Consider the following 17687-nt stretch of genomic DNA (forward strand, 5'->3'; position numbering starts at 1 on the left):
CCATCTTTTTTTAATTCCATGCTTTAACACTTATTCAAAGGTTATTCTCACAAAGAGAGTACAAGGCAAATTAAGTCTTTAGACTGGCTGGACTGTCTTTAGATATTTAAATTGTATGCCTAGTGTGGATGGACATCTTAATAAAACAACTGAAGTTGTGTAGGTACCTTCTTCCAGTGCTGGATGTCTACAATTCTAACACTTCTCTAGTGTAAAGCATCAGCGTACAGGGTTTGTTCTGGATCCAACAAACTACAAAGACAATCCACCTGAAGATCAGGTCAGGCCTGAGTGACAAACGAAAAGTAAGTAATGGCTAGCCATAGAACAAACATCATGAAATACTGCTTGATCCGTGTTTTTTCACAGGAATATTGTAGGTCAATAGGTTGATGGTTGGGCAAGTGTACTTTCATAAATCACAGTAGTTTTATAGCAAAATGTACTATACAAAAACAAGTACAACATTTTCTAAACCCTACCTAACACATGTCCAACATTTTTATCCTTGGCATTAAAGGGGTAATATTTTTGCCCATTTCTCAGTTAGGATGTTCCCATTTACACCATTCAAGCTTTTACAGGCTATTCATGATTATATCCCCGACTTAAAGCATCTCTAAGCCGTATTGTATGGCAATACAGTAACAGTGTTTAATGTCAGGCTGAGTTGGGGGTTTGGGGGTGTCCCTGTAGCCATCAAAAATTCCATAAACAGTACGGGAATGAGCTATGATGTACCTTGAGCCAGTGTGCCGTTCCAATCATACCCCAGGCTGTCCTTCCCCCAGGACATCGGTCATTAAAGCTAGCAGACCTGAACCTAAATACACAGCTACAGAATACACCTTGTTCTCTGCAGTCCAGCGACTAAAACCAGAGAGGAAAAAGCTATGATTCCTGTATTAACATGGCTTTACTCCATTTCACAGCTGGCTTGGAGACTGGTTGTTTAGAAATTAGAATGTTGCCTAATAAATGTCCAAAAGAATTAACAGAACCAAGATGATGACATTTGAAGAATGATTACTGCTGCTGTAAAACAATACCGTCACATAAACATGTATAATGACCATATTTACTTAACTGGTATCCAAGATTTCTGATTTGAAAAGGCATATTTTCCAATGCTTAACAGGCACCTCCTGCTTTATACACGCCTGTCACAATTGCAAAACATACACTGTGTCACGAAGCATTAGACACTTACTAAACTAGATTCACGCTATAGAAAATGGTTAACATACGGAATTTTCTATTTGTTATTCTATTGCTTTTTCACAAGCAATGGCCATTGGTGCCAAAAAGTAGGGCAAATGTGCTGCTGATGACATGATCCCCAAAGACTTCAGAGAGCTGAGCTTTCTGAAACCTGACCTCAACAACCGACAGCCCCCCTGATGACAGAACTATACGTGTTTACCATGGAAACGTTTTATACCACCCATACAGACTAAGTGCCATTGCCTTTCCAAAGCACATAAGTTCACACGTCATTATATTTTCAAGTTGATCCTATATGACGCAGGCCTATATTTGTTGTTCTGACCTGCTTCCATGGATCCCAAATCACAACACCTGTTACCCACTCATGAGTGTTCCTTTGGATTCTTTCCAAATGATGGAAAAATGGCCTCCTTGTAAAACATGTCTGGAAACCATACACTGAAGCTTTAGCACTCCTGACAAATAGGTACTATAACCTTGACATTTAAATTCCATGCTATAAGGAATGATGTCAAACGTATTATATATAGGGTACGGAGCGGATTCAGGATTTAGTGCTGGTTAAGAAACAGGCCGTAAAGAAATAAACATCAGGGAAATTTAGTCACTTCTGAATTGTTTTAATCAACACAAATACAAGTTAGTCACTTGCTGTATGTGGCCCAGACACCTGATGTTATTTACAACTCCAGCTTTGTTAGTGATATACTGTATTGTTAAGCCCATGCGTTATGTACAGCGAATATCAGACAAGGCCACAAAGACTGCTCATGCTTTCTATATCTGACTAATGAAGTCTGAATGAAATCCTGTTCGTCCAAATTCTCACACGTTCCGTATTTACTGGTCTCATATGGTGGTTTCTGCAAACGTTGGGGTGAGCTTGACAAAATCCTGAGCCAGTCCCATTCTTTCCACTCAGATCATAAAACTCAAAATGTTTCCTCCCAACAGAACGGTCCTTGTGGGTCTAGTCACCAGGCACAGAGTCCTACACAACAAGGACATGGATTATTTAGGCAAACTCTTTCCACGTCACATCACAGACGAAAATAGCAATATTTTAAATTTTTATGATTTTTAAAAAATGACTCATGATTCATAATGTACCCCCAGATAATGAACATGGCGAGAGAGGCCAATTACAACACACATTTATGAAAGTGAATTCACTGTAGGATAAGGTTATCAAAAATGCATAACAAACAGCGAGTAATAGTCGGTCGGGGGGTGGGGGGCAAGGTCGATACAGGTCACGTGAGAACCATCCATCATTGCTGGCAGACGTGCCCATGTTTATATAAAAGTCACTATGGTGGCCTCACACAGCAAGCGACTCATAGTTTGCACATATACTGACAAGCCATAAGACCGCCTCATTCCATGTGATCCCATTCATGGGATATAAAATATGTAGTAAGTTGAACATTATGGAACATATTCTACAAACATAAATTTAAACCTCCTGTGAGAAATGTTTATGAAACAGTCACATTTTTCCTCTGATGATTATAAATTACCTGTAACATCCAATGAGACCATCAGCGAAAACAACGCTAATTTTGAAACAGTTATTATTAATCATATTACCATTATTAATCTTAAATTGTAACATATAAATACATTTCCTCATTGCGATGCATCTGTGGTCTTTCTTCATGTACATATTCACTCGCTTCGGTGCTGGTTTTGTAAAAGCACTACCGCTTTTATCCAAATGGCTAGCTAGAATAAACAGAAACTTAAAGTTTCTCGCAGTTACTTTAAGTATTTGAATTACTGATAGTTCGTATTGACCTTTGGACAAATGGAAGCTGTGTTGTTTGACTGGCAAATTACAGGTTGGCCTACAGTGAACAATCAAACAATCAATTTTCTTATGAAAGCAATAACTTCATGTTGTAACTTTGTAAGTTTTATAGTGATGACAGGAAAGTAAGCTACAGTAATTTATTATTTAAATATTTCACTTCTAGTTAATAAAATATAAATAATTGTATTGTATGTCTATCCCTTTTAACAAATTTACAGAGGTATGGTCATTTTACCTTAAGTAGATTGCACCTTATTGTGCAATTTTATTTACTTTCCTCCACTTGTGTTACTAGCCTAAAGGTGTTACTAGGATCAGGGTCAAGGTGGTACATTTTCTCGTACACTGGAAGGTGTGTTTCCCAACCAGAGACCAGACCTCACAGTACTTTCAATTCTTGTAAATTTGTTTGGGAAGTTGCACCACTAATGGGTCCTGCATTATGAGGGCGACCCTGCCTTCTCTGTCTGGCTTTGTTTAAGAAAGAATGCATGAATCGTTATTCACAATTTAAGGATTTTAAAAATGTTTTTTTTTACTAATGAACTACTATATTGTGTATACATATGTAGTCTGTATTCAGCGGACCTGTTTATTTTATACAAAAGGTTTCCTTAATATCCAGTTGCTGCGAAAGGGATTACAATTATGATGTCATGCTTTTCCTTTCAGCTCTTAAAAAGGCATGTTGTAGCAGAAAAGTTTAGCTAATGGAAAAAAAGCCTATGTTGTAAATATGTTATTCTAAAGTACTCCTACTCTCATTATTAGTCATTGCACTCGTTTCTACCCAATAGTACTTGAGAATGGCACTGTGCTAATCTCTGCAGTGCTCTCCCTTTTTTATATTTGAATATATTTGAAACACTTGAAGGCTTATTTTAAAATGCTGTACTGATCTTAAAACACTGACATACAGCAGTGCTGCATGCTCACCGCTCTCTTCCTGTGAGTTTAAACTTCCATGAAAGTTGCTCTCGATTATACATAATACAACTCACTAATTTAGCATCTTTATGTGACTATTATATTAGTTGAAGATTAATTTTATTGAATAAGATATATAATTGACCATTTGGCCTGTTAATCATTTAATGTATAACAGCAGATGGAGTATCAAAATGTACACAATTTAACTGGTCACAAATCCTACTTATAACAGACGTTTTCCTTCGACTGATCCAAGAACTGAACTAGTAAAGATGCTCATTCATTCACCATCCATAGAAGTCCATCTGTGAAACATTTCCAACATGAATCCACTTTCCATGATATCTCCCATGTGGTACTAGCAGCTTTAAAATACATTGATTGGTTAGCATTTCAATATGGGAGTAACATTTTCCCCCTGACATTTTTATGATCCGCTGTTCCTCCAACTGCAGAGCATTAAGAGATGGAAAGAGAACTAATCACTGCACCAACACCGTGGTTTTGGTTGTGGCCCAATGACTCACTCAAAAAAGCTCAACTCTGAAAAGCAGCTCAGCTTCCCAGCCTCTGAGTAAGAGAGCCATTCATCAATTAGCCGCAAAGTCACCCACAGGTGTCATTTGGAAGAGGACAGAGAAGAAGATACACAACTGAATCATACCAGTTATAACCAGTATAACATGTGTTGCATGAGAGCTTATGTTTAATCACTCTTTAAGGGATAAGCTTGACAAATGTGTGACCGGTCTTCAGTCTGGCTTAATCTGGGATGATATGAATTTGTCGATTTCTGGCTGGTCCAGTATCTTTCGCCAGGAACTTTGTCTTATAAAGCCAGTTGAACATCAGCGGAAACATTTCGATGGTTCAAATCCCTTAAGGAAGAAATTGGAATACTTTAAATACTCAACCACAAAATATCACTACAAAGAAATCATATATTAGTGTATACTTTTTTATGTAACCTTATGTAATATACAAAAGGACTGTGATTTCATTATAGATATTTCATTCTTGAAAACTGCTGTTGGCTTTTACTTATGTTAGGATGTTATAGCAACTGACATCAGAAAGGTTAAAAGTGTCCCATTGCAAATAGCCTTTCCAGTCTTACTACATTTGGTCAATAGTGCATGGGAACATTTACCCAAAGTTAAAGTTTGACAGTTTTATCACTAAAACAGTCTTTGATAAAAAAAAAAAACACAAGAATGCAAACTGTACAAGAGCCAGGATTTCAGAGACAAACTAATGCCAATATTTAAACCTACAGCTTAAAGGGAATAGTAGATGGAAATTTAAAACAATACAATGGAAAACACTAATTGCTCAGTATACAATTCAGGAGCCCCCTAATAGTTGTATACATAGCAAATACTGAAACAGAAAAGAGGTTAATTTGCAGATCTCCATGATATCTAGACCATATCCCAAGCTTGTGCCCCATGATCTGCACTTGATTTAGAATTTTTAAAATGGCCTTTTAAAAAGGTGCTCGTGAATGTGTGGTATTTACACATAAAGAAAGCAATGTAGAAAGAATCTCGGCACATGAGGAAGACATGCAGCTTTTTCTCATAAATTATTCATTTTCCATTTTATATGCATCCCAACACTTTTATAGTTTATAATTAACACACATAAAAAGTTAGTCACCCTCTGTAACAGGCTTAATGATTATACTCCAGAGGGAAGAATCACACATCTTATGCATTGTAAAATAAACTCTGCAGCCAAACGTAGACATTTTATTAAACACAAAGCTACAATGAAATAGTGAAGCAAATGTCTGCACAACATACTGCATTATAAACAGTAGCAGGTTAAGATGACTACTGTGTGGTACTGGAATGATTCCCAATTTTGTAAAATGAAAAATGAAACTCAATTGCAACTGATGAACAAAGCTGACCATCTGATGCTACCAGAAGTTTGGTCCAGACAGTTATTTCCATAACCAACAAACCAGTTAATAGCAAATTAAGAAATCATTTTAATAGCTGCTAGAAATGTGTTATTACTTGGGTTTTTTATAATTATGATCCTAGGAAAATGTTACTCGATGTATGTAATACTATTAATTAGTAGGAACTGAAAACCCAATAACAACATGATTGGCAAGATAAATCCTTAAATCTTATTTAAAACAGGAAGACACCACAATATAACAGACAACAGCCAAGGCAACAAAGCCAAGTGTTTGCTCAGGAAATGTATATAGATCATTGGGAGGACGCTCCACACTGACATGACATAGTGTTTCATATCCCTTTTTACCCTTGAAGTATTATGTAATGATCCCCACAGGACGATATAGTTCAACTGTGCTGCTTTGTGCACAGAGCCAGCCCGTGTCAGACATCCCAACTGAGGCCATAAACCAGGGTTAGCAAAGTCAAACACCTGGATCTGCTTCCTATCTGTTCGCCTCTTCCCGTTTCACTTCGGGCAAGTGCTCATTCACGGCCAATTAGGATCTGATCATTATAACATCCGTGCTGTCCACCAACAGGAGAACCACGCAGTCCAAGCCCGAAATAGTGCTGGTGGTGAACCAGGGGGCAGGGTGTAGGAAATTTGAGTAGTGCGTGTGTGTGGTGGGGGGGGGGGGGGGGGGGGGGCTCGTGTTGTGCATGCTCGTGGATCTCTTTTGTGCCATGGGGAGGAGGGGTGGAGAAAGGAGGCTGTTACTTTAAACAAGAATGTGTTCATTTTTAAGAGGGGGAGGCTCTGAACATATTATCTGCCCACTGAAACACTGCTAGAGAATTGTTCATCATTTGAATGCAACAGGGAGAACAAGAGAGAGGGGGAGAGAGAGAACGAGAGAGAGAGAGAGAGAGAGAGAGAGTGAGGGGTGCAACTGAGAGAGACAGCCTCTTAGAGCTGTGAGGCAGAAGTGATGGATTCAGCCCACAGAAAAGTGACAGTCTTCTTCTAACTGGCCACAGGCAGCACACAAGCCTGCACTGGACTCTCACTATTTATCAGGAAAAAACTTTCACCATTCAACTCAAGTTAACAGTTGTCATTTGAAAGTGTTCCAACTTTTACAAGTGGATTTTGGAACAATCTACAACTCAATGTTTCCTGAAGTGTTTCTGGCAAGTTAAGCTTCTGTCGGGCTAAACACTGTCTTCAATAATAGGCTTTAAGGCACTACTACCTCTTCACTGCTGGAATGGACTGAGGTGACAAAGAGAGAAAACTAGAAGGACAGAGAGCAGTTTGGAAAGTTTGGAAGGAGGACGCAGTGTTGCAGCTTTCACACTTGGGATGACTTTCTACCAGGGGAAACTTCTATCAGCTCTGCCAGGAGGGCAAGGCAACTGAGGCACCATCATCACTACAACAGTTATCTCGTAAGCATATTGCACCCTTTGACTTATTTTTACATTTGTTTTATTTAACTTTATATGGTCATGTATATTACATTAATTCAAACATTACTTCAGTTCACTGCACTGATAAATTGTCCAAAACATGTAATAGTTATCTTATAGAGCGAATGATAATCATCACGTGATAAACAATATAACCAGTGATATTTCTACAGTATAATATAGAAAAACTGATTTTGCCCTTCACTTTTAATTGCTGCAATTTACATATCAATTTAGATTGGTCTTAAATTTAGCAGCCGTCATTCAGCATCTGGTGTGTGATTCACTGTTGTATGCCAAAGGGTAATTCTACTTCCTGATGACTTACCAGACAGATGCCTCTGATTGAGCTGGGTGAGAGGGGTTAATTCAGCGCAGGGGGATGCTGGAGAGCGGGCTCTCCAGGCTAAGTGCTTCTTCACTACTGATCAGCTTGTCGAAACAAAAGACCCTAAAGGGATCAAATAAAATGCAATGAAAACGGTGGGTAAAAAACGATATACAGCACTGTATGATGAATTAGAGTCTGCCCAGAGATTTGTTTCTACGATATAAAAAGTACCATTCACTTAAAAAAATAAAATGATTATGTATGTCAAAGCAGTCTGCAGCTTCAGGATGTTCCCCTGGGCTCATGAGGACAGGGGAGCCGGCAGTTGAATCCCGTCTTTGTTTCTGTTGCCAGGGCAGTGTTTGGATAATGGGACCCCCTGCCTCACTGTCTGACTCAGATCACAAGTGAGGTGCGGAAGAAAGCACCAAGCAGCACAAGACACTCTCCTGCTCCATGGAGAGTCAATACAAATACTGTCGTTTACCATCAAACTGAGGAGGTAGTATAGGTTAATCATGTTCCAAATGTCATGTTACATGCTTACAGGGATTACATGCTTGAGGAAAGAATGAGGTCACCCTCATTGTAATGTAATAGTGCAGATTACTATGAGCAAATTGAATTTGACTCTGATCCAACACATATTGGATGTCATGCTGGAGACTGCCAGTTCTCAATGGAGTTGGAACTAATTTGAACATAGAGCACAAAACTGCCATGCAAAGTGCCCGCTTTATATCGGCTACTGACAAATTAGGTGCTGTGTAGTTGTGCTGTGATCTCCTGTGGTGAATGTTGATGAGGTGATTATTAAGCATTCACAAAGACTTAGGACACTGGGAATGAAATAGGTCAGTAGATACAGTATGTCTTATAGGTTCAACCAGGATAAGGTGACAAATAGAACGACGTCTAGAGGGTCTAGTTCCCTCAGTCTGCCATCGCCATTGACTCTCCATGTGTACGGCAGCTCACTCTAATGAGGTGACGAAGAATGTGAGGAATGCCATGCTCATGCTGAAATGAGAGGGGCTGGGGTGAGACATCAGCCAGTCTAAGGCTGCCCACCTTCTAATTAATATGTGCTGAGCATGACTAAAAAGGCTGGAGCGCAGTGAGACACACTGACCTACCCGCCTATCACACTTGAATTAACACTGAGTGAAATCCTGAAGGAGTTGTCATGTAACAGCCTTACCACCAGAAGACAGTAAAACCAAAACATTTTGGTGTGAAGCAGACTTGAAGAAATTGCTCAGGAGAGGTTGCCAATCACATTATGAGAGCGGTTAATTACTGCACTTCAGTAGTTTGTTTTCAGGCTCTGAGCACAGAATACAAATATGACACTTCACAACCCCAGTTAATCATCGCAGCTATTGGCCAGTCGATAGTAATGAGCTGTTGGGGCTGTTAACAGCAAAGACGGGGGAAGGGGCTCTCTGTTATTCCCACTTACAGACTGCGGATGGGTTAATAACAGGCTGTCTCTGTCCAGACAGATGGGATTCTCAGGTTCCTGAGAGACTGAGCCCAGCAAGTGTTGTTATTTGAAAACACACATTAACTGAAAAACACTCGCAGACACGTACATACCGCATGCACTCACGCAAAAGCACACATTTCATCACAAGCTGCAAAATGTTTCCCCTCAGCTTTGAAGTGTAGTGAAGCCTAGAGCAGGAGATTCCGGGCTAACGACGTCCAGCAAGGGACTCCTCTGCAGCAGGGGCAAATCACACAGCATTTCTCGGAGACAGAGCTCATGTTCCATGAGGAGAAACCACAGGAGCCACTGGCCAAATACAGTCATCAGCACTTTACAAAGGACAAGCTCTATGCTGCACTGCTATTTTAGAATTGGCTTACTGGTGAGCTATTATTGGTGATTTTTGGGGGGATTCATTGATTGATTGAAGATTTTTAAGATTATTTCAGTGATAATGGAAAGTATTTCAGCATCAATGAGCATTTGTCGAGGTGTACAGAATAAGCACTATGACAGACCACATACTGTCCTGAAACAAGACAGTTGAGTGGTACATTTGCTAAATAACTACTCTTCTACTATGAGGTTCTTTCGGAAATAATAGCTTTACAAAAATACATGGGTACGAATCCGATTGGTGATTTTCTTTTTTCCAGGCCAGGTAAATTATAATCTCAGAAAGGCCAACAGGTTCCACAAACGTACAGTGTGCAAAAAAATACTTTTTCCAGTAAAAAGAAGTGTTTACACATTCTATTCTAGACAGATAAAGCCAGAAGGGTCGATTGTGCCAAGGGTCATGTTCTTGGACAGCGCTGCATTTCTCTTCTCCATGTCTCCAACCTAATGTGCTGGCAGCACGCCCAGATTATCAAGACAAAAACATTTATGCTCTCTTCCCAATTCTGTGTTGAGTTTTATATGGTAGAATATCTTCCACACAGAGATAAACTATACAAATGTGTGAGCACTTGAAAGATTGACAATCCTGACGTGGCTCAAAATGGAGCCAATATAGGCCTCTCTATAATGCTTTCTGATTAGACAGGCCCCTTCTGACTGTGGGGTGGTGTTACACAGAACCCCTCTGTAATCCAATATGCAGCAGCTTTCAATTAAGGTGCCCCAGGAGTTCAAGGCCTTGATATCCCTACACAGGAGCTACATTCTGTTCAGCACTCAGTGGCATCCCCTAATAACACATAATCTACAAAAACTGCCTGCACTTATTTTTCTAATAAAAATGTCTACACTTGGAATTCTTGAGCTAGTAGTTAAGCATCTTAGTCTCATTAGTTTCTAAGGAAATTGCGGGTTTTACCAAGGGTTGTACAAGAAAATTGAATTTAAGAGAGATTACATGGGGATTTATCAGATTTAATCAGAAATTAGTACAAGACAGATAAGACAGGATACTGTTAAGCAAGGGTTGACACTAACGGTTGCCCGCTTGCCCAGGGCAACTACAAAATAATATTTGGGAAAGTTGAGATTACTTTCTGGTTGCCCAATCTACCTAGGGATGTCACTAAACAGTAACATCTCTAGGTAGACAGGGTTTTTCCTGGCTCAGAATGGGCCTTTGGGGGGTCAGTACACGACCGACTTTTTAGTAGTCGAGTCACGACTATGTGCAACAGTAAAGGCAAACGGTTTGTGTATTTTAAGAGGGGTGTGGGGTTAAGGAGAGGGGAGTTTCTTTCCAGCTCTAGATCATTTGAGTCAGCCTGTCAATCACTGCGTAACCATGGAGCTCACTGACACTTATGAAATCACAATAAACAACCTGTAGATATGAAGTCAAAATACTAATAATGACTAGGCCTACCTATTTAATACTTTAATTGATCTAAACCATGGAAATTGCAAGAAGGTAGGGCTGCTTGATTATGAAAAATCACTAATTTTTCATAATCAAGGGGCCGAGCGAGCGCACAGCTCGACTGAAAGGGTTCGCTGCATTTAATAGCCTGCATGCCCCGGCGTGCGGAACAATGATAGTTTAATAACGATTATTTTGTTTTCATGATTGAGGGAAGCCGTAATAGTAATCGAAAATTAAATTCAAGTTATTGCCCAGCCCCTCAAGAAGGATGACTTAAATTGGGCTGAATTTGGAGAGGTTTTAAATGGCTATATTTATTCTCAATCTTTATCATTTTGGCGCTCCTGATTTTCCTTTGGTGCTGGATAAATCCGCTTTGGCGGGCGCCAACATTTTCTCTATGTAGGAAAAACCCTGGGTAGATTCCTCAGATCTTAGAAAGCTTGCAGTAAACCTTTCAACGGTCAAGACAGAAACAGACATGTTCAAAGTTGATATATAAAATTTGAGTAATTACCTTACAGAGAGGGAATTAACTTTGTTCCCTCTTTTGGTAAAGGCTATGAGCAGGACTGGTGCAACACAATCAATATTTAAAACAGTTCCTTGAATAGCATCATCTTGTTAGTGTCTCAAATTTTCCATAAGCAAATATGTCCAGGCCTGCACAGAGTGGCAGATAGGAGTGTTTCTATGTGTCAAGGATAAGCAATGGCAGTCGCCCAAAGAAAACGTGAGCCAGCACAGTAAACTGAACAAAACACACTCCACTAACAGCGATGTAACTGACTAAAGAGATCAGGACGTCATTAGGTAAAATAAATATTTTTCTTTCGGGCAAGGAGATTAGTAACTTTCAAACAGCATGTACTAAATTCATTTGATAATGGAAAACTTACAAACCCATGGGAAAACATATGTATAGTGCATACAACCACTAGAATTGTGCCCCCACAGTCCTCTTACTTACTGGCTATGAAAGTGAGGCAGTTATTAGTTTTTGTCATCCATAGCAATCGTGTTTTTTAATTTTTTTTCTCTGTTCTCTTCAGGCTTTGGTGAGTTGAACACAAACTCATGGATCTCCCTCCAATGGTCCTACTGGGGCTCCTTCTTGTTTATGGCCTAGCCTGTGGTGTCCAGCAGACTCAAGGGAGTCCGTCGGAGAGCGGCCATGACACGAAACAGACCCAAGAATTTGAGAGTAGTGAGGATGGTTTAGAGAGAGACTTTTTCTATGCGAGAAGGAGCAAACGTGCACCAGCTGATCAGCAGCAGGACAAGTGCTCCTACACTTTTATTGTGCCTCAACAGAAAGTGACCGGAGCCATCTGTGTTAACTCCAAGGCGCCAGAGGCCATGCTGGAGAATCGGGTCAACAAACAGGAGTTAGAGCTGCTAAATGTGGAGCTACAGAAACAGAAGAGGCAGATTGAGACCCTGCAACAATTGGTAGAGGTTGACGGAGGTATTGTCAATGAGGTCAAGCTGCTGAGGAAGGAAAGCCGAAACATGAACTCCAGAGTCACTCAGCTGTACATGCAGCTGCTCCATGAGATTATCAGGAAGAGAGACAATGCCTTAGAATTGGCTCAGATGGAAAACAAAATCCTGAACCAAACCTCTGAGATGCAACAGCTCACCAGTCGATACAAAGATCTTGAGCACAAGTACCAGCACTTGGCCTCTTTGGCCACAAATCAATCAGCTCTTATTGTTCTGCTAGAGGAGCAGTGCCAAAGTCGCCCTCCTCCTCGTCATGTTCCTGTCCCTCAGCCACGGTCTCAACCTCAGCCTCAGCCACGGCCTCAGCCACCTCCACCATCACCGCCTCTCAACAAGCCATACCAGCCACCTGTCCTTCCAAGAATTAGCAACGAGATCCAGAGTGACCAAAAGTCCCTACCCCCTGTTCTTCCAACAATGCCGACTGGCACACACAGCCCCTCCACCACTGACAAGCCATCTGGTAAGTCCAATATGAACTTCTATATAAAAGGCACTTCATATTTACATTTTATTTAGTTTTTCTGGTCAAACACAGCAGTTGCCACACAAAGCAGTGTGTTTCTGAGCCAAAATACCTTTGGATCATGACTCACAAGACAACACCAAGTACCCACTCTTCCAGTCATAGCCGATTTAAATACGTCCCACACATTACCAGATCAAAAGGGTTCTCAGTAAGAACAGAAGTGCTGTTGTCACAGCCTTTTGAGATGCATATCATCTAATTGTCATGATTCAACCCACACAAAAACACAGCATATTAGCTGGGTAAATACAGTACAAGTGCCTAAATGGATAGCTGGGTCCGAGCCCATGGAGCTTTTAAACATGTTAGTAAATGATAAAACTTTAAAAATTATGTTAAGTGTTGTTGTATCAGTTGCAGTGAATAGTCCAATGCCATTTACTTTCATTTGCAGACCTCAAGTTTTTAAACGGTGGAAAAAAGAACAACCATTCCCAACATGACTACTGAGAGTTTTTTCCATTGACGTTTTGTGATACTGCTTGCCCTGTTCACAAGGCTGCATGTGAACAGTAGCCTTTGTATGGAATGTATGAAAGGAGGCAAGTAATTTCCTGCCCATAGCTATGCCACTAACTCCCCAAAATGTAACATAAACCCTTAACACAAACTGAAAGCTCCTAAAATGCAGGGATAGAGGGTGGAAGTGACAACCCCGAAAGAACAATGAGAAACAGAGAAATTGGGGCTGGGGTGGCGGGGTTAAAGTACAAACAGAAAGAGATACCAGGAGTCAGTGATGTCATTTTTTCCAGTTGCACCAGGCAAGATTCAGTCATATGTTCCACCAAAGCAGCAGACTTTATCAGGCAGAACAGAGCAGGGAAGGGCAGCTCTCTGGCTTGTATCTGTTCAACAGAGACATTCCTGAAAATAAATGGATGGCAAAGAGTGGGCCGAAAGACAGACATCATCCAGAGTGATTTAATTAAAGCCAAAAACAACCATTTTACTGAAAGGATACACTCCTGGCTAATCAAATTATGTTAACACTTTCACGGCTTTATGTTTTGAATAACAACAGAGCAGGACCTCATGATGTATAGTAACTAAACTGTGTTGTTTCTTCTTGTATATCTCCTTGTATTTGTATCTCTTACGGTACTTCCACCCCTAACCCCCCCCCCCCCCCCACCTCTTTGTGTGACCCCCTATTCTCTTTTCATTTGTCTCTGTTGTATTAAAACACTTTGTAATCCAGGCCAGTTGGAAAACCACACAAGTGTGAAATCTTGAGGAACTTAAACACTTTCACAGCCAATTGAAGCTGGAGAACCAGTTGCCCCATAAGTGTTTTTCCATTTCTACTGGTTTTGGAATCTAGGACAAAATCGCAATGGCACACAGGCAAACAAGCTTTCATTGATTTATGCAATAAAATCAAAAAAAGAAATACTGGACTTGCACAAATATATCAAACATCTGTAAAAAAGCTATTGCTACCGAGTAATGTAAGGCATATGCTGCATCATCAACATTACTCTTTGTAGACAAACAACTGATTCCAATTTAAGTTTTTGTTTTAAAACTGTAAAAAAGAAATGCATCTTCATAACATGGTGTAGGGGATTTCCCCTTACTTTACATGCTACAGACTTATAATACTGGAAAAACCTTGAACAAACTTACTGGCAGAAAAGTGCAGCTAAAGACAAGGATTTACAAATAGTCCTAAATTAATTTAGTCCTTAAAATCTTCACTTCAAAACCTTAATGTGTGCCTCCTCTGAAAATTAGTTTTTTTTAGGTAAACATAATTGAAAGTAAGTAAAATAATCCTGTACCGTAAAGCATGACATCTGCTCAAAAGTTTTCACTACTGTTTCATCATTCAATACTCAGGATTCACTTTGCCATCATGCCAGTGTTTCTTTTGGCTGCATAATCAACAGCCATTTCCCATGTGAGAATAGCAGCCAAAGTCAATTCTACTGTTAAAATGAGAGCCTCTGCTGACAAATGGGATTCCCTATGGCGTATAAAAACTATTTGTGTCACCATTGATTTTTCTCCATTTCCCTTTAACTTGAGATATGGTGTGTTAAGCGACTGGAATTTACATGCTTTAAATATCTTGCTGTCATCATTCGGTTTAGGTCCATTCAAGGATTGTCTGCAGGCTCTGGAAGATGGTCACACTGCCAGCAGCATGTACCTGGTGAAGCCAGAAAATGCCAACAGGCTTATGCAAGTGTGGTGCGACCAGAGGCATGACCCAGGTGGCTGGACTATGATCCAGAGGAGGGTGGATGGCTCTGTCAACTTTTTCAGGAACTGGGAGACATACAAGGTGCGACAACTTCACACAAAATAAAAGGACCTCATAGTTTGGGGGAAAGCTTGTGGCTTATGTAGGTTGTTTTGACACTAACCAGATGTGAACCAGTAATGAATAGCTAATTGTTAAGCTTTCAAAATGTATTATGTAGTACCAGCCTCAGTCACTTCCACAGCCTTATGACTCATTAATTCCAGCCACATCAGTTGGTCTTTGTGAATGACTTTACACTAAAATAAAACAGAACTTAGCTTATTGGATGTTAGTTGGATCTGTCAGCATGTTCTGGAAAAATAAACATATTTTCTTAATCATGCGTCAACAGGTACACAACAATACTAAACAGGGCTGTGTAGGACTTATGCAGGGGAACTTTTTTTCTTTATCTTTATCTCTCAGTGACGAAAATCTTTCACAAATAGAGAAGGAGTTCTCTGGTAAACATTTGTTACCAGGCCAAACATTTACAATAGAGATCTGTCCAAAACTATTATGAAAAACCTTTAAATGGCATGAGATCAGAAACTGCATTTGTAAAAAAATTTAAAGCATGTGTACGGTAGGGCATACCACAAATCAACTTACAATTCGACCAGAGCCAGAAGAAAGCAGTAAGGATGCAGATCCAACATGTCAGTTTTATACTATATGCACTGTTGTGTTTTCAATAACAAAATAATATTGGAAATCTGGACACCAAATGCTAGCTATAAACTTAGAGGGTCCATTTATAATAATTTTCCTTGACGATAAACAACCCCATAGAGCTATACTAAAATGACTTCAAGAACATGAGCAATGACCCTGAATCATCCCCCAATCATCTACATAAACTGTTTAAAGCTTTTCAAGGGCATACAGATAGGATTTCCAAATCTTACTGATAATGTTTATCTTATCACTGCACTTCACAGCAAGGTTTTGGCAATATTGATGGCGAGTACTGGCTGGGTCTAGAAAACATCTACTGGCTGACGAACCAAGGGAACTACAAACTGCTGGTCACACTGGAGGACTGGTCTGGCAGGAAGGTGTTTGCAGAGTATGCTAGCTTCAGAGTGGAGCCTGAGGCGGACTTCTACAAGCTAAGGGTGGGCCGTTACCATGGAAATGCTGGAGACTCCCTAACCTGGCATAATGGCAAACAGTTCACAACACTGGATAGAGACCACGATGCATATACAGGTAATAATTATAATGTTCAAAACTATAAAACAACAGTTGAACAAACTTTGTCAGTGTACAACTTATGATTGGAAATATGTGTTCAATGCAAAATATTCGTTTATGAACACAGCCTGACAGATTTATTTTTCAATGTTTCTAGGCAACTGTGCCCACTACCAGAAGGGAGGCTGGTGGTATAACTCTTGTGCCCACTCAAATTTGAATGGAGTTTGGTACAGAGGAGGACACTACCGCAGCCGCTACCAAGATGGAGTCTACTGGGCTGAGTTTAGAGGAGGAGCCTATTCACTAAAGAAAGTGGTCATGATGATTCGTCCCAACCCAAACACCTTTCATTAAACATCCAAGGAACACATACTGTTTGTACTTCTCAGTAAACAAAAAGCTTTCCAGCTCCAATACCTCTTGAACCACTCCCCTTTTGCATATGGCTCAGTGAAGGCATTTGCTAGTTGCTCAGGAGGTTGTTTTAAAAACACTGACTTTGATGAAACAAAAACCTGCTTGAAAGTTTGTTCATTTGATCCATGTGAGAAAAAACAAAAAATTAACCTAATTTGAGATGAAAATAGCCAATTAAGTAGCTAGACAGGATCCCTTCAATATATATTTAGTATGTAGGCCTATCTAAAGATTTTTTTGTTTGTTTGCCATAACAAACAAATGAGGATGACACAGGAAAAATATCCAGTGACTTTTAACTTAATTTGAAAAACATTTTTCAAATGTGCAATTTATAGGAACAGTAACTTGTAATACAGGGTTGATATTTTGGCCAGTTTTGTCACTTTCAATACAATATACTATCTTAATAGTGGAATTTATTTTCTGAAACCAAAACTGTTAAAGCCAATACCTGATGCTATTAACAGTCTGCATATGCAAGATATTTTTTAGATCTAAGGACAAAAATCAACTTACCATCACCAATGTGAGGAGGTACACTCTCTTCAAAGTCCTGTTTTTTTCTTAAAAATACTTGTTTTGAAATCTTGAATTGCTTGAAGAAGTACCCACCAATTTGCTTGTATAACTCAAGCACTGTATTTACTGTATAAAATTAGTGGTTTGTTGATGTCAATAGATCGAACACGTTTTGCGTTTGTACATAAGATATTTGTAATATAATGTATGTAAATCATGTTATGGCACTATTCATTTGAAATAAAATATGTACAGCTT

General features: G+C 39.7%; 1 protein-coding gene across 1 annotated transcript; it reads left to right on the top strand.

Annotated features, from left to right (window-relative positions):
* Window positions 1–6770: 6770 nt before the first annotated feature.
* On the top strand, window positions 6771–17687 carry angptl2b (angiopoietin-like 2b). The gene is made up of 5 exons (XM_080040658.1): window positions 6771–7335; window positions 12057–12973; window positions 15136–15329; window positions 16232–16502; window positions 16645–17687. The coding sequence occupies exons 2-5, from the start codon at window positions 12082–12084 to the stop codon at window positions 16842–16844; spliced, it is 1557 nt and encodes a 518-aa protein (XP_079896784.1). The 5' UTR covers window positions 6771–7335; window positions 12057–12081; the 3' UTR covers window positions 16845–17687.

This window comes from Ammodytes marinus, assembly GCF_949987685.1.
Source record: "Ammodytes marinus genome assembly, chromosome: 2".
Lineage (NCBI taxonomy): Eukaryota > Metazoa > Chordata > Actinopteri > Uranoscopiformes > Ammodytidae > Ammodytes > Ammodytes marinus.

Excerpts from the sequence above, each read along its gene's own strand:
- angptl2b (XM_080040658.1), top strand. The coding sequence starts at position 12,082 with ATGGATCTCCCTCCAATGGTCCTACTGGGGCTCCTTCTTGTTTATGGC. Across the intron at positions 12,974-15,135 it reads CACCACTGACAAGCCATCTG|GTCCATTCAAGGATTGTCTG; the intron begins GTAAGTCCAATA and ends CATTCGGTTTAG. Across the intron at positions 15,330-16,231 it reads GGAACTGGGAGACATACAAG|CAAGGTTTTGGCAATATTGA; the intron begins GTGCGACAACTT and ends TGCACTTCACAG.